General features: G+C 34.6%; 5 protein-coding genes across 6 annotated transcripts; all 5 read left to right on the forward strand.

Annotated features, from left to right (window-relative positions):
• The first annotated feature begins 1,269 nt into the window (after positions 1–1,269).
• LOC149738385 (ubiquitin-like protein 5) lies at positions 1,270–1,634 on the forward strand. Its single transcript, XM_089875150.1, has one exon. It carries the CDS (start codon positions 1,270–1,272, stop codon positions 1,489–1,491), a length of 222 nt encoding a protein of 73 aa, XP_089731276.1. The 3' UTR covers positions 1,492–1,634.
• On the forward strand, positions 1,546–2,575 carry LOC149738386 (structure-specific endonuclease subunit slx1-like). The gene has a single exon (XM_089875142.1). It carries the CDS (start codon positions 1,546–1,548, stop codon positions 2,476–2,478), a length of 933 nt encoding a protein of 310 aa, XP_089731268.1. The 3' UTR covers positions 2,479–2,575.
• Positions 2,576–2,582: 7 nt separating this feature from the next.
• LOC149738387 (BRO1 domain-containing protein BROX-like) lies at positions 2,583–13,348 on the forward strand. The gene is made up of 11 exons (XM_089875139.1): positions 2,583–2,752; positions 2,845–3,062; positions 5,724–5,829; positions 6,021–6,116; positions 6,329–6,401; positions 9,109–9,214; positions 9,489–9,664; positions 11,661–11,742; positions 12,071–12,221; positions 12,420–12,582; positions 12,846–13,348. The coding sequence occupies exons 1-11, from the start codon at positions 2,652–2,654 to the stop codon at positions 12,936–12,938; spliced, it is 1,365 nt and encodes a 454-aa protein (XP_089731265.1). The 5' UTR covers positions 2,583–2,651; the 3' UTR covers positions 12,939–13,348.
• Positions 13,349–14,931: 1,583 nt separating this feature from the next.
• LOC149738388 (uncharacterized) lies at positions 14,932–17,158 on the forward strand. The gene has a single exon (XM_089875141.1). The coding sequence runs from the start codon at positions 15,867–15,869 to the stop codon at positions 16,827–16,829; it is 963 nt and encodes a 320-aa protein (XP_089731267.1). The 5' UTR covers positions 14,932–15,866; the 3' UTR covers positions 16,830–17,158.
• A 1,252-nt stretch (positions 17,159–18,410) lies between these two features.
• On the forward strand, positions 18,411–24,229 carry LOC149738389 (protein YIF1B-like). Of its 2 annotated transcripts, XM_089875143.1 has the most exons (8): positions 18,411–18,642; positions 18,877–19,103; positions 21,136–21,240; positions 22,392–22,470; positions 22,743–22,800; positions 22,984–23,139; positions 23,399–23,492; positions 23,765–24,229. In XM_089875143.1, exons 1-8 carry the CDS (start codon positions 18,618–18,620, stop codon positions 23,942–23,944), a joined length of 924 nt encoding a protein of 307 aa, XP_089731269.1. In that variant the 5' UTR covers positions 18,411–18,617; the 3' UTR covers positions 23,945–24,229. The 2 variants fall into 2 exon arrangements, with proteins under 2 accessions (XP_089731269.1, XP_089731270.1); XM_089875144.1 differs by lacking the exon at positions 22,984–23,139.
• The last annotated feature ends 322 nt before the right edge of the window (positions 24,230–24,551 follow it).

Below are 24,551 nucleotides of genomic sequence, written 5' to 3' on the forward strand. Positions count from 1 at the left end.
GATAACGATTGGAAAATGCACTCGTCTACGCTTTGGCGCACACACGCTAATTGTGCAGTTTTAAACCTGAAAATTGAGGTTAAAAAGTATAAATTTATTTTATGATTTGATTTCAATCAACAGATTAAAGAATAATGCTGGAATCAGGAATTGAGACAGTTGCGAAAAAAATGTTTTTCGAAAAGGATCTATACGACCAGAGCCATAGAAATACCGAGTAGTCCAACCCATTGTTACGTAAAACACAAATTGAACGGCAATTTGGGTCCAAAATAACACAGTAGGTATAGGGAAAATGCATGTTTTTCGGTAAATTAGAGATAAACTTGAGTCTAAAAACAAATTTAAAGGTTGAAAAGTGTAAAAAACAAGTGTTATTTGTTTTCTGTATCAAAAAAAGTCAAAAAATGGAATTAGAAGCGGTTGATTTGTGACATTTTAGTCATTTAATGGGGGTAAATTTATTTGTTTTTTCAAAAAAACGTTTGGTAATGTAAATAGAAGCTGTTTTACGCCTTTCCACTAAAGGAAATCGAAAATAAAACTCAACAAGTTTGTTTAAATTCATTGCGAAAGTTACCGCTTTTGCTCTATTTTGAACACACAAAGACGGCAGTTGGACTACTCGGTGTTTTTACGACTCTGTATACGACCACTACCGTGCTTAATGACGTGCCCAATAACATGACAAACTCACTCGTGATGACGGTAGGCACGTGACGTAATGTTTGTCTGGCGCTGTTTCGTATTTGTCTTATTTATTCGAAGAAATGTAAACGTCATTTTAAGAGGGGTATAAGATGTTGAAAACAATTTTTGAGGTGTGCGTGTGCGAAACCGATTAACGAATTATTTTAGAAAATCATATTTAATGTATAAGTCAAATTTAATATATATAAGTTGAAGAGTCTAAAAAACATGGGTAATTTTTTCTTTTCTGCATCGAAAAAAGTCATTTAGAAGCGCTGAGTTTGTGACGTCACTTAAAATGAATAATTTTGTATATTTTTTGCAAAGAATGTATGATAAGGTAAATATAAGTTTTTTTATGCCATCCCACAAAAATCTAATATCTTTCGTTTAATTCATCGACTTTTGCTTGCTTTTGGATGCACAGTGGCGGCAGTTGGACTATACTGAGAGTTTATATGACTCTGGTGTAGTAGAGGTGGAAATCCTCTTTTTTGTAGCCTCTAAGCAAAGTTTTCCTTCATCCCTTATGTTAAAACATTAACTCAGTGTTTTTTTCCTAAAGCAAACCAATAAGAAATGATCGAAATTACTTGTAACGATCGACTTGGTAAAAAAGTTCGAGTGAAGTGTAATTCTGATGATACAATTGGGGATCTTAAGAAACTTGTAGCAGCGCAAACCGGAACAAGAGCTGATAAAATTGTTCTTAAAAAGTGGTACACAATATTTAAAGATCATATCAGTCTGGGAGATTATGAAATTCATGATGGAATGAATTTAGAACTCTATTATCAGTAAATCTGTCAATTCTTTGACAGTCCTACTTTAAACTCTTGTAGACTTGAAACAGATATGGTTGTTGCTATTGATAATTTTTTTGGTTGCTATTTACTGTACAGTAGAAACTCAAAGTATAAAGGAAGGACCTATATTGGATTTACGGTGAACCCAGAACGAAGAATTTCTCAACATAATGCTGGTGCAAGTAAAGGTGGTGCTTACCGTACCAGTGGTAGAGGACCATGGGATATGACGATGATTGTGCACGGTTTCCCTTCTGATATTGCAGCATTAAGGTTTGAATGGGCTTGGCAAAATCCAAAAAGATCTCGCCGCCTGAAGCATATTACATGTAAAACTCGAAAGGAATCCATGTTTCAATATCGAATAAGAATCATGTCAAATATGTTAACACAAACACCTTGGAAGAAGCTGCCCCTCACTGTTCAATGGTTGAAACAGGAATATGCCGTTGATTTGACTCCACTCCCACCTAATCATATGCCCATCATGTATGGCCCAGTATCTGCCAAAGTAAAAAAACATAAGATAAATAAAATTAAAAACCAGCTGAAAACACCATGTCTTTCACAACAAAATGTCCCGACTACTAGCAATTGTGACTCAAATTTGATTAATACTGAAATCCTTAATAGCAGTTTAGATGAAGATTGTATGTCACTCATTGATCGTCTTTCTCATAAATCTATGGCCAAGCAATCAAAATCGTGTCTCACGAGTAGCACATGTTGCACATTGTGTAATGTTTCTTTACCTGTCAATGTGGAAAACGCACCATCTATTCTTAAGTGCCCAAATGAAAGTTGCAATATGGCATCACATTTGTTATGTCTTGCAAAGCATTTTTTATCGAATAAGTTTGACCAATTGTTGCCTGTTGATGGTTATTGTCCATCTTGCAATGATTCTTTACTGTGGGGAGCTTTAATTAGGCAATCCAATGGTTTTCATAGTTATTTAAAAATGCATTCTCAGATTTGTTAAACTAAGTTTTAAAACTGCATCATTCTTTGTTAATAATCCCCAAAACAAGATTAGTACAAATAAGATGTTTCAATTAATTTACCATAACTTGCAGAAATATTTTAAGTTTAAATTCTTTTTAGCTAATATAGCTACTTCATTGATCATTTACATTAAGCCAAGTGAATTTAAACATGGCCCACTGGTTCCACCGTAACCCATTCAAAGCAACAGCTGCTCAATCTTTTGATGTTAGAAAAATTTCAATGAAGTCCGATTTCAACAAAGTGATGGGGTGAGTGATGAACCTTTTGTTACATATCTTTTTTTATTTTAACAAACATTATTTAAAAATATTTTATATAACATTCCAAATTTTGATTTTAGAGACCTTAGAAATGCAAGGAATGCCTTATTGTCTTTGTTCAACGATCCATTAGCATCTCCTGATAAAATGGAGTCAGTCAGCAGTGATTACTTCTCCTTAATTCAAGGTTTATTTGAAGTTCCTGCTCCAACTACAGATGATGCCAGCACTTCTCAGACAGAGACCACAACTGAAATAGAGGATTCAAAAACTGAAAAAGAAAAAGACAATAAAAAAGGTTAGATCCGATTTAGTTTAGCTGTGTTATTGCAAATGTTTGGTTTGTTATTGTAATTCGATTTTGTAGTTGCAAGATTAAAATGGATTAAAGAATCCAGGCCAGCTCATACAAGTTGGTTTTAATAGAAAATATACACTTAAGTTAATAAATAGTAGTGGTCTTTTTTGTTACAATTTTGTTTGGCTAAAAGACGTTTTAAGTAAAATGTGCACCACAAATATGAGATGTACCAGCAACAGCAAGTATAAAAATATTGTTTGGAAAACAAAATTAACTAAGATATTAATTAAAAATTTGAAACTTGGAAAATCATTTCTTTACAATACAAAGCTTAATAGGCTATTTTGTGTGATTTGCCACTGATCTCTAAGAAGTAAGCTGTTATTAAAGTAATGTATTTGCATTAAATAGGGTTCTGACTAGTGATGTACCGAATCGTTAAAAAAACGATTCGGCCGAAACCGAATATTCGGCCATTTGTGCCGAATCAATTCGGCCGAATCAACCGAATCGTTTATGACGTCATCCGAATCCACGGCGACGGGCAGTCGGTAAAAACGACATAAAGGAAAATACTTTATCATGGCACCGTGTCACACACAAGTATCAACAATTTCAATATAAGTCTTTAATGTGGCAATAAAGCGTTGTGGGAAACATTAGTCTCCTAATAACGCGCGTATTTACAAACCAAAACTACAGGAAACGTAAATCGTTGGGAGAAAAGCACAACGGTGACGGACGAGCGTGGATTAGATAAATTTAATTAATTAATTTTATTGCAACACGGACGAGCAGTTAATTCGGGAACTTAAAAATTCTTTACTGTAACGGTGTAACCATTGACAAAACCTGTGTTACGCAAACAAAAAAAATTATTTACTTTTGTGACGAAAAAAACATTGTGTATGAGCGTCCCATTTTACGCTCTGCGTCGGCTTGGGAAATAAAGGAAGACGCATGCGATAGCATACTTTCAACACTTAGTAAGCGAAGCAATCGTTGTGAATTTGTTCTTGTAGAAACCGACGAAATGCTAATCTTAGTCTAATTTGCAAGCAGCCTGTTCCCTGTGGTATATAAATTGTCGGATTTATATGAAATGTTTTTTTGGATTTTGAATGTTACATAACGTAACATGTGTATATGAATTTTAAATTTAATATTTTAGGTGTAAAATTAATATCTTGCAACTGGGATTCACGAAACTCTGATTTTCGCGCGGTGCCTAAGAACGACGTTTTTGGCTTCTGTCCAAGCTCGGCCGGGACCATACTTAGCAATATTACATTACAATTTGTGTTGGTTCTAATTTCCTGATAGATTCGCTCCTCGCACTTGTATTTGCATCAATTAAAATTCACATAATCGCGATTTACCTGCATTTATACTACTCACGGTCACGGTTACTGGCTTAAAACTATACCGAGAGTAAAAAAATTATTCGAAAACTTTACTTTTACATTTTGTATTCTGCTTTGTGCTAAAAATGTGCAGGGGATCGTGCGCAGACGCGTGCCCTATTTAGAGAGAAAAAGCGAGTATTTCTTTATCGACGACCGGGAGCAGACGCGTGCACTATTTAGAGAGAAAAAGCGAGTGTTTCTTTATCGACGACCGAGAGCAGACCCGTGCACTATTTAGAGAGAAAAAGCGAGTGTTTCTTTATCGACGATCGGGAGCAGACGCGTGCACTATTAAGAGAGAAAAAGCGAGTGTTTCTTTATCGACGATCGGGAGCAGATTCGGTCGCGAATGTGACGAAGTTTATCAAAGTGCGCGTGTGCCATAGCCCATAGAACCGTATCCGAAATGATTAGCATTGCTATAAAGCATGACGATTAATTGAATTAAACTTATTTGTTGCAAATATTCTTTAATTTTTATCTCACAAATTGCGCAAGTTCTTGCTAATCGTATCTATATTGTCTGTGAAAAAGTTCGTTTTTTGCCGAATCTTTACGCACGATTCGGCCAAAACCGAATCTTTGTCAAAATCGCTGATGAGAATAAATTCGGCAAACCGAAACTTCGGTACATCACTAGTTCTGACCATCTTATTCATCAAAACAGCAACAATAAACGATAAACAACTGATGGTCCAGGTTTTTTCCATCAATGAAATATTGTATTGCAATGTCACAGTGTCCGTCGTCGCGATTGGTGTTTTTAGCAGTACAAAATTTAATTTTATAAACATTCATAACTTGTAAATTAATGCAATTTTTTAAAAACTAGCTGTTAACTTAGCATTTAAGTAGACATAAAATTTGTTTTTTATGAAAAAACTGCCGACTATAAAAACAGTGGAATGGTGTCGCGTGACTCTTGTCTTGTTCCAGATTTTTGGCACGCGATTCCCTCTGTTTGTTGCTTGGTACGAATTGCTTTGCACTGCCTATTTAAATAACATGCATTTAAAAAATATCGTTCACATTCAAAACCATTTCAATAAAAATAAACTAACTGCCATGTTTTCTGGCAGTGCGACACAACAACATACGATGTTATATCATAAGAAAGGCTAACAGTCAATTACAACATGTAAAAAAAACATCTTGTGACAGTAATAATGTATAATATTATATATGTATATTGTTTTAAATTAAGTCTGTAAAAAGTTAAAAACTACCAGATCTTTCAGTTTTTTATCTATAGATAAAAGTAAGACTGAAGATGAAAGACCTGTCGGCATGGCAATAACTCTAAAAACCTTCTTCAAGTTTAAGTGGACGCAGACATTATATGTTGGGAAACCTCCGTTGTAAGTATTTATTTACAAGTCTTATTTCAATTACGCTTTAAATAAATGCACCTTATTCTATATTGCTAATAGACACATAATTAAAAAATGGTTCTATTTTAAATTACTTTACAAATAATAAGCGGGAAACAGTAATCTCTTACAAAGATAAAACCTGGAAAATTTAAGATTGTATTAATGCTACTTTGTAGGGTTGAAGATGATGCAGAGTTTGATTTCGTCAACATGGGGATTAACGTTGCACTTTGGTACACCAAACATGCTGCTAAACTTGCTGCTCAACCAGAGTATGTTTGCAACAATATCGTGTTTTTATAGCTATGTTTAATCAAACATAATATTAATAACTTCTATAACTTATGATAGAAATAGTAATGTTTATATATATATAAGTATATTACAGTCTATATATACGTTATTTTATGGTCTAACATAGTTGTTGGCTTGTTTTATTTATATTTTACCGTGAAATTGCTAATACTTTTTTTGTCATTTTTAGATTAAAAATGGAAGATGCAAAAGAAATACACAGCTGCTTGAAGAAAGCTGCTGGTATGTTCAAAGAGTTCAAGGTGATTTATATCTTATTGTCTAAACCAGGGGTTCCCAAACCGCGGCCCGCGGGCCATCTGCGGCCCGCGGGAGCAAAATAAATGGCCCGCAGAGGACTTTAAAAAATTACCGATTTACATACGTAGATACGTTCACAAATGCACGTATTACTTTAAAAAATCTTCTAAAATCGTTTTATTAATTTATCTGATAATCTACATTGCCTTTGTTACGTCACAAGAATAGTTATGACCGTCACAGCATCAACCAACCTTTCACGCTCGTTACTCTGGTAGGAGTTTTACATGGGTTATACCGCGTTGTAAAAATGGCCGAAAAGAAGCGAAAACTAGTGAGTGAAAACAGACAGTTTTTAGAAAAGTGGCAACATTCGTACTTCTTTGTACAAAAAGACCAGGCATGCATATGCCTAGTATGCAAGCAGGCTATTCCTGTATTAAAAGAATACAACTTAAAACGACATTATGAAACAAAGCATTTGGAAAAATTTAAACATTTGGTTGGTGATGATAGGATTGCTAAATATAAATCACTCGAAACATCTTATAAAAGTCAAACAAACATGTTTAAGAAAATGTCAAGTGAAAGTGAAGCGACAGTAATGGCCAGTTATGTTGTTTCATATAATATTGCTCGAAGAAGTCGCCCTTTTATCGAGGGTGAGTTTGTACGGGACTGCATGCTTCAAGTTGTAGAGCTGCTTTGTCCGGAACAGAGAAGTAAATTTGCGAACATTAGTCTTTCCAACAACACAGTAACTCGGCGCATTGAAGATATTGGTAATGATATTGATTTACAAATGAATGAATTACTCGAAAATTTTACTCATTTTTCTATTGCATTGGATGAGAGCACCGACTTGAGCGATACGGCACAGCTACTTATATTCATTCGCGGAATTACAGACAAATTTGAAGTTCACGAAGAATTGTTGTCTTTGCAAAGCTTAAAAGGGCAAACTCGTGGTGTCGATATCTTTGATGCTATTTGCAGTGCCTTTTGTCATCATAACGTTGACTGGAATAAACTAGTGGGAGTCACTACTGATGGTGCTCCTTCTATGGTCGGGAAAAGATCAGGTTGCGTAGCACTTCTAAAATCCAAGTTTAATGAAATAACAAACAAAGAATTAATTACTTACCATTGCATCATTCACCAGGAGGCTCTAGTTTTGAAAGTTCTCCAAATGAAAAATATCATGGATGTCGTAATTAAATCAGTCAATTTTATTCGCAGTAGAGGACTTAATCATCGCCAGTTTAAATCGTTTTTGGAAAGCCTTAACTCAGAGCATGAAGATGTTGTTTATTTCACCGCGGTCCGATGGCTGAGTACAGGAGCAACACTAAGCAGATTTTTTCATTTGCGCCAAGAAATCTTTGAATTTTGCAAGGAAAAAAACTACGATATCCCCGAACTTCAAGAAAATGAATGGCTTTGCGACTTGGCGTTTTTGGTCGACATTACTGCCATAATGAATTCTTTAAACTTAAAACTCCAGGGCAAAGGCAAATTGGCTTCAAGCTTGATCGATGACGTCCAAGCAACAGAACGAAAGTTAGTTCTGGTTAGATCCCAGTTGCTTGACAAAAATATTTTGAATCTTTCAATGTGTACGAAATTTGCAGATGAGAATCCTGCCGCAAGACATTTATTTTTTAACACTAAGTATAGCGAAACAATCACGCGTCTACTGGATGAATTTTCGAGAAGATTTGATGACTTTCGAAGCCGTAGTACAGAGTTTCAATTATTTAGAAACCCATTTCAATGTGCGGTAGAAACAATGCCCACCAAATTCCAGTTTGAATTAATTGAGTTGCAGGAAAATACAACAGCAAAAGATAAATTCAAAAGCGAAGAGCTGTTGACGTTTTATCAAAACTTGAACAATGATACTTATCCCGTGCTATTGACACATGCCAAAGAAATGGCTTGTTTGTTTGGATCCACGTACCTCTGTGAGCAGACGTTTTCCGTGATGAATATCAACAAATCAAAACTTCGTACCAGATTAACAGATAGTCACCTGGGGGCTGTGCTTAGAATTAATTGTACAAAATTGAAACCTCGTTTTACAAAAATAATTTCACAGAAATCCCAACTGCACAAGTCAAAAGTAAAAAGCATGATTGATCTATAAATAGCCTACTTTTCGTTTTTCGTTCATTCATTCGTTCATTTCTTAACTATCGGTAACATGCTTTCACGACATGATTCAATAAAAAAAAAACTGTGAAACTTTGTCTTTTATTCTGCAAGTACGAAGTTTAATCTATTCCAGAATCGTTGTTTATTAACAGCATATTCGTCAAACTTCCTGACCTAACAGTATTCGTTATAACCGCATTTTCGCCAATACGCGTCGCGTCGCAAATATAGCGAGGAAAACCTTCTTCGCTTGGCGGCCCGTCGCATAATTATGATTTCACATATTGGCCCGCGATTTCATAAGTTTGGGAACCCCTGGTCTAAACTTATGCTAATTGTCTCTGTGTTTTATTTAACACTTCCCCTTGTATTGTATGTAACTTTTAACTTGCAATCAGTTTTTCCAATTGTAGCATACTGGATTATTACATCTAGTTGTTGTGTCTTACTTTACTTACTGTTCATGGCAGGCAATTCACTTCAGATAATTTGATTTAGTTTTATTATACGTGTGCTCCAGTAGTTTATAACAAATTTGTAAAATTGTGTATGCAGGATAATCAAGCTGGAAAACTAAAGAATCCACCTCAGAAATGTTCCGATTTAGATCCAAATGTGTTGGAATGTTATATCATGTGTTGTCAGGCAGAAGCTCAAGAAGGTACTATTTTAGTAAAAGGGTCGTAATTCCGGAAAGCTCAAAGCTAAACTAAGCTTTTTAAATTGCAATGACAGCTACTTTTTCACGCTGAAGAACTTTTTTAGTGATTTTATTAAGTGCTGTTGGATAAATTTGTAAAAGTTTTAGAGAGAGATCCTCTCCTTGCTCTTCCCGTAGCTTTCACAAGTGAAGTTTGTTTAGTATTTTAAGACCTACGCTGGGTTTAAAGTTTAAACACAAATCATAAGTAACAATAATAGGAAATATTTTATAGTGACAATTGCAAGAGCGGTGGAGAAGAAGCATAAAGATTCCCTGATTGCTGCACTTGCAAATGAAACTTCAAAATATTTCCAACAAGCTGACCATATGCTCAACTCAAAAGACCAAATCATTGTTGGAAAATGGAGAAAATATCTTCAACTGAAAGAAAAGTTTTATAAATCATATGTAAGTCAATTTGTATTTTTTCAAATTTTTTTTACATCTTGCCAATTGCCATTGCACACAAGGTAAAGGTAGTACTATGGGCCATGGCCTACTAAAAATACCGCCATATAAGTTGGTTTTGATAACTTTTGAATGGTCCAAGCTAACAAGCCTTGCATTGTTTTGCTATTGTTTCGTGTTTCCAACTTGCATTTTTTGTTTTGTTTGTTTGTACTGTCTGTCTGTAGTACAGAGAATGATAGGAAGATTCGAAGATTAAATCAAGTGCAAGAAAGTGTAATAAGTGTGGTCAAGTGCAAGAAAGTGTAATACAACTCAACCATGGTATGTTTGTGTTAGTTTAACCACAGAGGTCTAGAGCATGATAAATATTTTTTTAATAAAACTTTGGGAAATGTAGGAATAAATTAAATCCAGTCCCCACTGTACAGTCCGAGATAGCCCTTACATAGAAAGCATCTTGCTTAGCAACGGTAGAAACAACCAGAAAGCCTCCCCTTCATGCTGAAGATGATTGAATTCCTGTACAAGTCGTGACCAAAGTTGCTGAATTTGGTCAGTTAACTGCAAGTACTCATTGGCCAAACTGCCCGCCAAAGCATACTTTTTTTTAAAAAATGGTAATCATGTGTTGTACTACAAGCTTGAAATTTATTTTTGACCATACTTTTTGTGATAAAAGTTGAAGATCTGCATGTAAAGCTGCAGTACTGTTGCAACCAGGTACCATTGCCAACATGGTTTACTGCGGGGGTAAAAAAATTGCCAGTTTTACTCAATTGGATAATTTTCCGACATACCTTGGCAGTTTTCAGTCTGAGGAAATCATCGCTATTCCAGGAAATGGAAATGGAATAGGAACATTACAAAGCACAAGGATGTCCACCACATTTTGCAGCTATGATCAGATTCTGTCTTGCACTTGGATACACATCTGCACAGATCCTACCTTTATGGAAAAAATTCTCTTCCCCATTATTTTATTGACATCCACAAGGCGGCGGTTTTGCAGAAAAATGCTGGTGAAATATCTGAAGATGTAGTGCTCTTGGTAGATGAAATGTATCTAAAAATCTGCCCCAAGGAGAAAATCGTGGGAAAGTGGTTATCTAATAATTTATCACAATGTAGCGGTGAAGTGGCTAATGTTGGATTTAGAGTAAGAAATATTGTTGCAGTTTATCGTTCGTTTTGCTGCCTAATTTTTTGGTGAAACAGTTTCTATCCACAAACCAGTACTCAAGAATGTAACTATTACATTTTTCAGTATGATTCACTCTGTAAAAAATGAACAAAACAAAAATGAAAGTCAGTAAGTTTCTCTTGCAAGAACTTTCTCCATCAATTTCATTTCAAATTGGAGAAACAAATATTTACTGTGATGCTGATGCTGGTGTTATATCATGGGCTGACCTGCACAAAATTTATGATAAAGTTTGACTAGATTGCTCACTGCTGCTAACTTGAGGAAAACCAATAAACCAACATTCTCATCACTTTATCCACAAAACAAGAAGCAAATTGTTTTGCTCGCACTTGCATTATTCCATGAAAGCACAATTGCTTCATGCAAAAGTTACCTTACTTTAAGACAAGATGTGGCAGCTTTGTACCTGATTCATGTGTAATTTGTGAACTCTAAGACCAGATTTTATCCCAATCTGACAGAAATGCTCTTGTTCACATTCTGCTGTCCAAATCAAACTTCTGCTGCTTTAATTCAAACCATTCATTTAAAATTTTACTTAGTTCCAGATTTAATAGGTGAAAGTTATCACTATGTGATAACACTATGTGATAACCCATTAATTCTAAACTTGAAGAGATGTAGAATGATATTACCGTAGTTGTGTAATAATAATACAGAAGTAACACATGTGAAAGCGACTTATGCCGCCGTATCTTTAGTAGGCCATTGTAGTACTAACTCTATTTTTTTTTTTGTGATAAATAAATTTATTATTATTGTTTTTTTAAATGATCTTTTTGTCTACAGGCGTTATGTTATTATGGTAGTGGATTGCTAAGTGATGAGAAATGTGGAGATTCAGTTCGTTGTTTAATGGACAGTAATCAAGGTAAGATCTTTTTATAATAAAGATTCAATAATGTATTTGTAATCATTTTTTTGTCAATTTTTGTTTAAAATTGTTACACAGGAAATGCATTTTGTACAGTTCACTTATAAAATAAATCCTTGGAAGTTTGGGAATGTATTTCAAATGAAATTCCATGCATTGTGCCAATTGTTTTACTTCAGCGGTTCATTTTCACTTGTTGATACCGTTTCATCATATTTCAGCATCTCTATCGCTCCATGGTCTACTCTATACATAAACAAATTTTGATTTTTCATTGATACGCCATTGCATAAAAAATTTTTATACGCAAATGTACATATTTCAGCTTTTGAAGAAACAGACAAACTATGCAAGGAATACATCACAACCAAAGGAGCAGGATCAACCATAAGACCTCACGAACATGCGTTTTACAGAAATTTTCAAAAAGATTTACAAAGAAAGTTAAAGAAAAGTGAATCAGAGAATGGATTTATGTAAGCACAAATTAATCCTTGATGTTCACTTACCATTAGAATGGTGGATAAATTCAAATTTTATGGGTGGCGGAATTAAATAGCCCTGCTTAGTGCCCCAGATTTCCTCCCAGTTCGAAAAACAAAATTCAAAATTTTTGTTAGCATTATGATGTTGTAAGATGTAAGGGAACACAGTCACACATTCCAATTTTACAGATACCATCACAAAATCCCTCCTGTTGCCCCCAATATGTCCTTACAAGCCACCCATGGATTAGTTGAACCAACTCCATACACTGTACCATTTCTAAGTTCAAGTTGGACTAAAGCAGTTTATGCCGGTTTCAGCATCAGTAAGAACGTTGCTCAAAATAAAAAGGTAAATTCAAATTTTGCTATGAAAATCACGGTGCAGCGAGGTAGTTAGTTTTGCCTCCCAATTATATGAGCGTGTGTGTTCTGCCCTAACACAGTGTAGTGGTTAGTGTGATGTGTTGTCTAACAGTCACCCACAAAGTTGCGCTTGTGGTAACTCCAGAGATGAATAGAATGTTATAACTCCCGAAGTTTCTCTGCCTAGTGAGGATAGGTTAATTAAATTCATTCAATGTTATTTTTTTTTAATGTGTTTTTGTTTTGCAGTCCAAAGTAAAAACAGAAAAAGAAGGCGAAATCCAAAATATAAAAGAACCTGACATTAAAGTAACAAAGGACAATGGATGTATTGTTTCGTGATTATTTCTATTACATATAATTAATCACGATGTATGCAGTTCATTCAAATAACGAAGCAATATAATCGTGTATGGAATACGCGCGTGTAAAGTATTTTGCACTTGCTAGTCGTCACGTCAATACCCTCTGTTATTTACGTATTGTGAGTCGTGCGTACATTGCGTTATTACGTATACACACGTAACGTGTATCACGATAATTTATTCACAGTTGGGGATATTTTATTGATTAAAACAGTTATTATTTCTTTCCTTGTGTGATATGTATAAGCGTAAGTGATGTACCATTATTTTATTTACTTGTGTATATTTTGAACAGTTTTATCAATTGTTTATTATCCTTCTTACTGTAAATATGGTACCGTGGGCATTTGAATTACTGCAGTATAATATTAAATCAGCCCTAGCTTGCGTTGTGTTGTATTAAAATTTAATTAAACCCGCGAAAGAGAAGCGACCCAAAAGGAAATAATTGACTGAATTGTTGACAGTTCCTGGAAGTTAATACCGGGTGTTCTCACACGCAGTGGGGATAATGGCGCAATGTGCTTGTCTAGTACAATTTAACCCATGGAATGAATATTTTGAATGGGCAATCAAAAAGAGTTGACGGTATGTCAGAAACAGACGGTGATTACAAAAGCTTTAATCGATTGACTGCTGCTGAAAATCGGCCGAACTGTTTTAAGTATAGTGATATTGAGGATTATTATATGGTGTGTTTGATTAAATTGCTTTCCAGCTACTAATGGTTGCTCAAGAGAAAGCTTAATTTTCGTTACAGAATGTGAAAGTAAAATAGAAATTTGATACAAAACAAAGTTGCGCCACAATTCAGAGGTATAGGAGGGAGAAATGACGTAGGGCGTGGTGAGTTTGGAGAGTCGATACATATGGGTGTGAACTGTTTTTGTTTACATGTTGGTATCGTATCTACCCGTGTAGTTCTCTTCTATCCAGACACTGTAATGACCGCCGTATGTTTGTCAGCAATAAAATATGCTGAGTTTTCGCAATATCACTGTAAACAAAAGATGTTTATACGAAAAACGCTGAACTGGCTTATGCTAATGTTATATAAATATGTCCAGTCGCTGAATAATCCACAGTTGGGCCCAATAAAAGTTCGTTATCAAAGATGGTTTCGTTTCATGTATTGAACAAATATTGTAGGCCTATATGACTGATTAAACGATACGCTTTCGCTTTCATTAGATTGTGAGTATTAGTTCCTCCGTAGTAGAATAAAGTTAGCAACGTTGCCAAGCAAATGAATAAGATGATCGTGATACTTACACGTTGTTAATTGTAGTATGGCATAAGCAGTTACGAGCCAGCTTAAATATTTTAAATCGTTCAGTGGAGAAATTGATGAGCGCGTATAAGCAGAGATTTCAAAAAAAAATTAAATGTTCACAGCAAATTTAGCCGATGATTTCCGGGTTGTAATACAACGCTACGTCAGTACGTCAATGACGATGAGTCACGAGGTTGAAGTCTCATTGTTGTCTCAGTGCGCGTAAGTTTGATTTGTGAATAAGACCATATGCCAAATATGGTAAAGGGGGCTTGTGATACAAGGCAACCGAATCCTTGCGTTTCCGGATTAAAAACAACGGGATGGGGCGTAAGGTGTGTCTGTAAATTCAATGAGTTTCACAAATACCGTTATGCCTTTTAACTTAAGTTAAAATAGTTTTCATTTGTTATGAATGTCCTTGGGTTTCCCCACTTGTACGAATTGTTCCTTGTCGCTATACTTAACCATTCAGTTTTCTAAATTCGAATGAATCAAGGTATTTCTGTACAACCATAATAAACGCAAGTGACGTACGATTCGTGAAAATGTGATATCATCACAATATCCAATCACTCGAGGCAGGTGGTGGGTCCGCGGGCTATTCCCATGACGTCACAAGCTTACGCGTCATTGCGTAAACTTTTACAGTTTGTCGCAGTTTGTTGTTCGTCGTTTCACAGTTACGAGGGTTTCCTAGTTAGACGAAAGTACAGTGTTTATTCTTCCTTAATTTTTGTCGAAGTATTGCGATATGTGAATAAGTTTTATGTGAGTAATGTAAGTAACAAGTTGTCCTCAAAATGTATACTGTTGTTAGAATGAGTTTCGTAACGGTCAAATTTATTCTCGTAAATTTAAAATAGTGTTTCTTAAAATATTTCAGGTAGATCTTTCTCTTACAAAGGCTTTAACATTAGTTTCACTCTTGCCTAGCTCGAGCTTTTTTAGTGAGCACACACACACGAAATGTGGTGGCGTCATATTTCGGAAAAGAATTGGTTACTGGCTTCACATAGACATGTGCTGTATGTAAGCGTGGGGGGGCACGTGCCAGACGACTTCGTGTGAGAATTACATTCGTCTGGTAAACAAAGAGGAAAACGTAGTAGGTTCCACGTGGTATAGCACGAGATACGACGCGCTTTGTGCAATGAGGTCTAAAAGTGAGGCACGCTGTAGGCGTTCAAGTGGGAATTTTCGATTAGTTAGTTCAGTGTTTCTTATCTCGATATCAAGAAAACTGTCTTGTTTTGTAAGAAATGAATAATGCCGCAGGCGCGTAGATGTTTTGCTGCCAGATTTGGATTAACTACTAATGAGGATGTATATAAACAGCGCGTGTTATCGCGTGTATCGAATAAAGAAAACGACTTAACACGAGGTCACATTATTTTGCATGTTAACGATGAATCGTTAAGAACAGGCAGGTCATACAACAAATGACGTCACTAATATTAACATACGTAATTAATTAATTAATTTACTTTTTTAGATGAATTTATATCGGTAAACAATTGTATTTAGTTAGTTGTACGTACAAGCAACAATATACTACAACAATATACTACAAGTCGATATTAAAAACCAAAGAACCAAATTATCCAACGAAGAATAAAAGTAAGAATAATAATGGCTCGGTATAATGCAGTTCATCCTGGTTGGCCTTCAGTGAATCCGTGTGTGGTAATGTCTCCCGTTCTCTTTCCTTACGTACAGTCGCCTGTACGTTACCTTGAAACTGGAAAACTTATTAAAGTTACAACTGTGGTTCCTTCACCAAGAGTAAGGTATGTTCCTTGCTACCGCACAACTCAACCCCAACATTGTGTGTACTTGGACAACAGTTCTTTAAGATGCATGTTCAAGACATACGTAGAAACACCGATACGTACAAATCATGTTCGGGAAGAATCCTTACATTACGTATCAGCGCTGCAGCCACCGCAAACGCTAGTTCAGTCAAACTTAAATCCACTCAGTCGGCCTTACACCCCTAAAACAAGACCATGCGAATCGCCTGATACCTTTAACGACAATCATAAAGGTGTAAGATCAAGACGCGATTCTTGTAGCTCTGTGTCCGACCTGTGGAATGAAGGATCTTTAAGTGATGCGACAAGCAGAGCAAGTACACCGAGTGGGACTTGTGAGTTCTGTCATGGAAGTACAAGTGATTTTGATAGTGGTGTAGAGGGAGATTATGACTCGGAATCTGGTCATTCCACGCATGCAGTATCGGACAACACAACTGTTGCTGGGGAATACCCAGAGCTGAGAATACCACAGAGCGAGTATGCCAGTTTACCGAACACTCTCTCTATGTTGGTTGACTTTGTGTGTGAAAATTTACTATCTCATGAATGGCGAGCAGTCGCCCGTGAGCTTGGCGTCAGCGATGTTATAATTCAAAGTGTGGACTATGATGAATATGAGGATTGCCGAGCGCAGATGAGATTTGTGTTCACGTACTGGGCGTCTTCGGAGTTAGTGTCGAACAGAGAATGGGATGAAATTAAACATGCAATAGAAACTGCACTCACGGAAATTGGACGAACGGACTTAACGAGAAAATTAAATATCACCGCCAAGTAACGTTGGTTTTGATTTATTATAAACATCTACAATGCTGCCAAATTGCCACGAGTGTTGTTTTCATAAAAAGCATTTTGTTCAAGTTAGTGTACATATACTATTTATTTATTGTTTTGTAAATTCCTCCCGTTGTTTTGCATTTGACTGTTGTTTTCCGTAAGTTGTACATTCACTGTAAACATTTATCGCTGTGTATATAAATCACTTCTCATTTCATTCCATTGTGTCTAGCTTTGTGTGCGACACTTAGTTCCGCCTAATCAGTTTGTACTGTTTGGTTGTACATCTTTGTATTCTCGCAGCTTTATTAAACCAGTAACAGATTCTTATTGTAATGAAATTTGAATTGAACAAACCTATCATCTGAGCAGCTTTAAAACACCATGGTACAGTTTGGTTCGAGCGTTTGCTTCGTGACTGAAGGATCTGTGATTTATATATAGTAGTGTGGGGGAATATGGGACATCTTTCCATTCTATTTTTTTGACCAAGTTGGTGGTAAACAAAAACAGTCGAAGAAATATAAAGCCGTATCCTCACGACTCCCATATAGATCGTTGTTAATTGTTTAAAATGCGGTCAGTAAATTTGAATATTACGTGCTAAAGTGTCCCTTCTTACCCCACAGAACTACATCCAATGATCACCAATGAGGGCTGTCCAAATTTGCATTCCTGTATCCAACTGGCACGAGGTTTATAAAGGCACCAACTATATATTAAGGTACAGCATCAATATAATCGAAATTGACCGTGGCGCATGAATAAAAAAATGAAGATAAATTAAGAAAGTATACGAGGCCTGAGTTCATCAGAAGGGTGTAATACATTGTATTGGATAACCGTGAACTCAACAAATTCCCACACTCCAACAAAGTATGCGACAGTATTCGGGTGGTACCACGAATTAGTACTATACCTACCTTTACTAATTGGCAGCAATTCAGAAAATATATTAAAACACACGGGGAGTTATTTAACGATTCGCACAACAGGTGAAATTTTACAAATTCGAAAACATACAGGTTAAGACTTTTATTGAACACTCAATCGATTAAAGAGTAAAAAAAACAGAAAATATCAAGTTTACTATAGCCAAAAACATAAAAGAACATGTTTAAAATAAAAAATACAAACAAAAACGCACAGAATGAACTGGTGTATCTAGCTGCAGTTTTGCATGTAAATTGCCGTGATTTTACTTTTTGGCTCACAAACTTAACACGTATACCCGGCAACGAAACTTAAGCTATCTTTGTAAAATTTGTCTAATATCGAAGTGACATTGAGGAAAACAATACTGAGTTACTATTTTTGGTCCTCTGCTTGAATTAGTAAGCTACCTTTTCTGCGTTACGGGTCTTTATGAAATCGGAAAACGCGAACACCTTATCTGCTAGTACTTAAGCAGTTTGGAGCTGCATGTCCACCCATGTTGGATTATAAATGTAGTAAAGAACAAAGTTAGTATAGACTATACTAACTTTGGGTATTTCTATTGCTCTGGCTGCAAGTGACGTAATAAAACCTCCCAGACCGTGACGACTGACACACGTATGTGATAGGAAAAGTTTATTAGGTTATTTTGTTGTTAAAAAACTCAATATTTTCGAGGTTATTAAGAAGTATTTAATTAAACAACTACACATGTGTGTTGTGAAACTTATAGATATGATATGCCAGTAATATTTTCTTTTGTATTGGTGCTTTCTTAAATATAGAAATATATATAGAAATAGGTGCCAAGGTGCGTGCTGCTGCAAAAAAGAGGTAGTTTGTTCATTGCTGCATGATGGATACAACGTATATGTCAAGTATGTTTATTTATTTGATTAGAATTAAGCGTGTATCATAGTTATTTCATGTAAAAATAGCATTTGTCAAAAAGTTATGCAGTTTTTGAGTTCTGCGATTAAACTGTAAGGAAGTGTTTAAAATTTTCTCTTGCTAGGGTAAACAATCTGCGGTATTAGACCTATTTGATTGCCCTGTAACATTTCTATGGTGACGAAATAACTCATGTATATATACCGACTCTCTTCCTACAGATTCCCAGGCTCGGCAGCGTGGGCCATTGCAGGAGCCACAATTATTTGAAGATACCAGTCAACCTAACCCTTATGAGGTGTCTGGAGGTACAATGCAACCTGGGGCCTATAATTTACAACCAGGAATGTTTCCTGGTCAGCAAATACTGAATGATCCGATGGCAAATATGGCAATGCAGTATGGACAATCTTTAGCTGGACATGGAAAAGAAATGCTGGAAAAAAATGTGAATTAATGAATTGTATAATTTAATTTTCCATAGTAATGTTTTTAATGCAGTGATTTAAAGATTTATATATAGTACAATGGGAGAAGATGGGACACTTAAGCACATATTGCCAAATATTTCCAAAATCAAAATAGATGACGATATTTGGTTAATACCACGAATTAGCACTATCATTCCTTTATTAATTGACAATATTTTAATAAAATATAATAAAATAAAGAGGAGTTATTTAGCGATCCACACAACAAGTGAAATTTTTCGAAACGCAGAGGATAAGATGGGACAGTTTAAAATCATTGTTAATTTTGATTATTAAGTGTATTGGGAGTCCGTACAAAGAAAATAAAAAAGTCCTGTCTAACAAAGTGTCCCATATTTACTATACATCATAACTTTAATAATGGACAACAATTCAAAAATATATTAAAGTATGCTTTGAAAATAAAGTCTAAACATTCTTTTTCTTGCCCTACTGCTATAGCTTTTAACATGTTACCTATACATTATATTATTGCGTAACAATTGGTATTGTTTAAACGACAATAAGTAATGTTCGAACATCAATGGATAAATATTGTATCCTACAAATGTATTATGAACTTGTAATAACAGAAAATTGATTATAACTATTGTTAAAGTTTTTATTTTTGCTACAAATTGGTTATTACTATTACTACTCTGTTTTTGGCACAAGCCACTTCTCATAAATTATCACGAAGTGCAAATGACCAAATTTCGAATATATTTTTTAAATATTATCTTTTTATTATATAAGTATTTTATAGTTTAATAACTCCTGAGGTATGAATTTCCAAATTAAAAGCAAACCTTTCAAAGTTTGGCAATGAAAACATACAAAACTACAATATGGGGGAAGATGGGACTCTAAAGTAAAATATATTTACATTGGCAGTATTCTGCAACTTGTAGTTAACCTACCGAATTTAAAGAGCGTAAACACACCCCACGTTACTTTTTGTGGTAAATTCAAAAAGCGACCGTTTCATCGATTCCATAAATATTTTGCTTATTAAAATTTGGTCTAGTATAGGCGTAGATATTCATCCTCTCTAGCACTATCCTTTTTTACTACGACCTTCGTGGTTGTGACAGAGGAACGTACTAGTCACGTGACTGATTCATTTGTAAAACCGTAATCCGTGTTTTTTTCGTTCTATCGTTTTTCGCTGAAAACACTGCCTCTCGCTTTTCTGAATGAGAGCGGCCACGCTTCAACAATTATGTGACGTGTTTTGTCACATGGGTAATACACTTCTCATTTTTTTCGCCACGCAATTTTCAAATCAGTTTTATGAATTTTACGGTGTTTGAGCTGGAATATCTTTGGTTATACAGAACCGATTAAACAAGGTCAGGTGTCGTTTAAATTAGAAAAGCACACTCTATCGATTAAAGCGATGTACATTTGGTGTGTGTTTAGGCCCTTTAACAGGCTGTGCTAGTTTTTTTACCATGTAAACTCCATATATTTAACGTTAAACCAATATTTTTTTGTTGTTTTTATCTCAATTTAAAATCATATTGACCCCTGCCTATTTTCTTCATGCTTATATCTCAGTGTTTTTTTACAAAACTAAAACTAGTTTTATGAGACAAATCAAACTGTACGAAATATTCAAGGTTGTTTTATGAAGCTATGAAACTAGTTTAATCGTTCGCACACGCAAACTAAAAAAATTCATTGGCTTTACTATGATTTAGCGAGCATTAAAAGCACCTTACTATTTCGCATTTTTTTACCTGTTCAAAGTATACTGTTTCTATTTTACATATTTTTTAATATTTAAAAACAGTAATCAGCTTTGACGGGCGTTTTATAAAGTTGTGATAATACTGTGGAATAATTCTGTAACCTTATTTTCCTGATTATCATTAAATGGGGATCCGTAAAAAGAAATTAAAAAAAGTCTCGTCTCACAAAGTGTCCCATCTTCCCCCATCCTACTAAATGTATATTTATATTATTAGACTCTTAATCCTAATTAACTAATGTAAAGTTTTTTTTAAGGTGGACAAATACATTTCCATGTCAAAGTTAAAGTACTACTTTGCAGTTGACACAAGCTATGTTGCGAAGAAACTTGCTTTGCTTTCTTTTCCATTCACTCACCAGGTATATACATAGGACTATAATAAAAAAATATAAATCCTGCAAGTAAAAGGTTTTTGTTCATGTTAAAATCGGGAAAAAATGTTTAATTTATGTTAATATAGAATGATAGTCACAAATTCAAAGTAGCAGTGGTTACATTGTATAATATATTTTGTTTTATTTACATATATTGCAATTTGCAACTAGGGATGCACATTACAGAATAATTAGGTATTCTAGGATATCCTAGAATACTTCATTTCGAATCTAGAATTTCGAATCTTTTTATATTTATAGCAAAAAATAGTTTTACCCACATAAGTCAGTGTATTGACTCTTTCATAGTAGCTTTGTTGGATCATGAGCTGTAAAATGATTAAAAATTGTACTATTGGGTAGTTTTTGCGTCACGAAACGTATAGCAGGCTATGAAAAGACGTTGCGAAACGTTTACTCTCGGAAGGCCCACAAACACAACAATATTTTTTTTCAAAATTATTAAGTTTCAAAAATTGTTATTATGACGTCATTAAACAGAATACCGAATCCCGAAATTAGATTCGGATACAAAAGGATTCGAATCTCATGGATTCGAAATTCTGTAATGTGCATCCCTAATAACTCCTTCCCCTAAAGGGTGGCATATTAAATGACCTAATAAAATACATCAAACAGTCTTCAACTATTAAGTTGCGCAATATATACATTGTTTTTTCACAACTTATCTTGTTAATTTTACGAAACAAACCGGTATAATCTGTGCTGTAATGAAGTTAAAACAGTCATATGATATTTTTGTGTATGATTTCACTTTTCCACATGCTTAAACAAACTACAACTTGACTGACAATTCTGTCTGGGTAGATTCTGCTAACAAAATTATCCTTTATATAGGTATGCACTATTATGCATGTTAGTTGCAGTTAGTTATTATAGCTTAGTTGTTGTTTCTTTACTGAACTGTTTCGCAACAATGAGAAATAAAACAAAAACAATCACTCACACTTCACACACAAAGTTAAACAAGGTGTATCGGTATAAAATATAATAGATAAATATAATATCCCAAATACCTATTTATGTAGCTGTTTCACACAAAGATAATATAGTTCAATTTATTTTACCGTATACTTACAGTTACGGTAAAATACACATAATAAATGTATTTTCAGGATTGGAGTGTGAAATATCATCAAGATTCACCTGTTGCACCAAGATTCGACATCAATGCACCAGATTTGTACATACCAGGTAATAACTAAGCACCTGTGGAGTCAAAGAACCTTCAGTTTTTGTTTTCTGCATGTTTTGTTCTTATTTTGGGATTTTTAAAGAATTTTTTATGAACAATAAATTGAAAAATTCAAGCGTTTATGTATAATAACCTTTTGGGGACGAGGAGTTTAAAATTGCATTCTGAAACAGGAATCTACAAAATGTTAACAAGTTCACTTTTAGTTGGTGGAAAATGTTTTGATTTGATCTTATTATGTATTGACTATTTACCATACATTTTTTTACAGTGATGGCGTATGTCACATACATCCTAATTGCAGGAATTTCTATTGGAATGACTGGCAAGTAAGATAATAATCACTGATATTTCTCATACAACTTTAAATAAATTTAGTTTATATTTATATTATATAACATTGAAGAAAAATACTTTAAGAACAGAAAATTTTAAACCTGGTATGCTTTTTTTTAATACATGAAGCATAAAATCAGGTTAAGGGTAACTTGGCCTGCAATACTATGTTACAGATTTACTCCTGAAGTGTTGGGTATTCAGGCAAGTAGTGCCCTTGTATGGTTAGCCATTGAGGTCGGAATTGTTCTTCTTAGTCTGTACATTGTAAATGCTCGAACCGATTTATCAACATGGGATGTTATTGCATACTCTGGCTATAAATATGTTGGGTAGGTTATTTTCTTAAGTCACTAACACTTATCTGTATAATATAGCTTAAAAAGCCAAATACCTCTCTGCCAGAAACAAGTAAAAGTCCATACCAATTCATAATAAACATTCATTAAAACTTTACTGTGTGTAATATACATACAGTCATGTCCTATTTTGCATTTTCAGTTGTGCTTTGTGGCAACTCCTAACTTACATAGTATATGTGGTACTTGGTACATTTAAGTTTTTGCTTATATTTTCATACACCACTTTCAGCATGATCATAGTCATGATTTTTGGAATTATCTTTCACTCAATGGGTTACTGGTGCGCGCTTGGCTACACAAGCATTTCAATATCATTTTTTCTTGTAAGTATTTTCAGTTATAACCTAATTCATAAAACACAACTGTTACAAAAGTATTATTGTTACATATCCATTCATTAGATTATCCAAAATGAAAATTGAAAACATTAATTATACTATGCATTGTTATTAAGTTTACTGTTCAAGAGTCTATTCTACATACACTTCTTAAAGAAACCCCTGTATTAAATATATGTTTAAAACATTTGGTTTATATTTACCTAGTTTTAAGCTGTACTTACCTAATTTCCTAAAAAAATCAAATTCTATTTCAGTTGAAGACTTTAAGATTAAAGATTCTTCCCCATTCATCTTCTGATGGGTTTGGTGGTGGTGGGACACGTAGGATGTATCTTACTTTTATTATTGCTCTACTTCAACCATTATTTATGTTTTGGCTTACTCGGCATTTGGTTGGTCAATCTACTGTAACAGAAACAACAACAGCAAATTAAGTGTTTTTTCTCAATGAAGTTTACCTGTTTTAACTGCTTGCGTAGATTGCCACCTGGGATGCAGCCCTAAGCCATTACTTGAGTAACTTTTGCTGGTGGTTTCAATTATATCATTAAAGTGTGCTTCTTCAAAATCACTTGCCACATCTGCTATCAAAACTATGTTTGGGACTGAAGTAATATGATTTGGAAGATTCGTTAAATATATATAATGTATTGTAAATAATATTTGTGTTAGAAAATTGTTGATGTGAATCTGTAAAGAAATATAAGAGAACAGCAATATTGGTGTGGCGTATAGATAGCGGTTATGCGCTAAATAAAGTGAGCTGCGTTTAATCGTTTGGTTTGATGTTTAACCATAGATGATTTAACTTTTCCGAACGATGTAAGTTCGAAATTTTACTTTAAAACACAAACGTAGAAACACAAGTTTACGTTAATTTTAGGTACAAAATAAGTCGGAAAATATGCTTTTTCCCAGAGTCCGTATATAAACATGTTTATATACGGACTCTGCTTTTTCCTACAAAAATTTTACGTCCGCTGACCAAAGCAAAGCAACATCTCTTTGCGCTAACGAACAATTTAGTATGTCCTTTCTGAA

This window comes from Ciona robusta, chromosome 3 (genome assembly GCF_009617815.1).
Source record: "Ciona robusta chromosome 3, ASM961781v2".
Taxonomy (NCBI): domain Eukaryota; kingdom Metazoa; phylum Chordata; class Ascidiacea; order Phlebobranchia; family Cionidae; genus Ciona; species Ciona robusta.

Coding starts and splice junctions, on each gene's coding strand:
- LOC149738386 (XM_089875142.1), top strand. CDS start 1,546: ATGGTTGTTGCTATTGATAATTTTTTTGGTTGCTATTTACTGTACAGT.
- LOC149738388 (XM_089875141.1), top strand. CDS start 15,867: ATGGCTCGGTATAATGCAGTTCATCCTGGTTGGCCTTCAGTGAATCCG.
- LOC149738387 (XM_089875139.1), top strand. CDS start 2,652: ATGGCCCACTGGTTCCACCGTAACCCATTCAAAGCAACAGCTGCTCAA. Junction 3,063..5,723: donor AGAAAAAGACAATAAAAAAG/GTTAGATCCGAT, acceptor TTTTATCTATAG/ATAAAAGTAAGACTGAAGAT. Junction 9,215..9,488: donor TCAGGCAGAAGCTCAAGAAG/GTACTATTTTAG, acceptor AATATTTTATAG/TGACAATTGCAAGAGCGGTG.
- LOC149738389 (XM_089875143.1), top strand. CDS start 18,618: ATGATGGATACAACGTATATGTCAA. Junction 19,104..21,135: donor AAGAAATGCTGGAAAAAAAT/GTGAATTAATGA, acceptor GTTTTTTTTAAG/GTGGACAAATACATTTCCAT. Junction 23,140..23,398: donor TCTGGCTATAAATATGTTGG/GTAGGTTATTTT, acceptor CACCACTTTCAG/CATGATCATAGTCATGATTT.
- LOC149738385 (XM_089875150.1), top strand. CDS start 1,270: ATGATCGAAATTACTTGTAACGATCGACTTGGTAAAAAAGTTCGAGTG.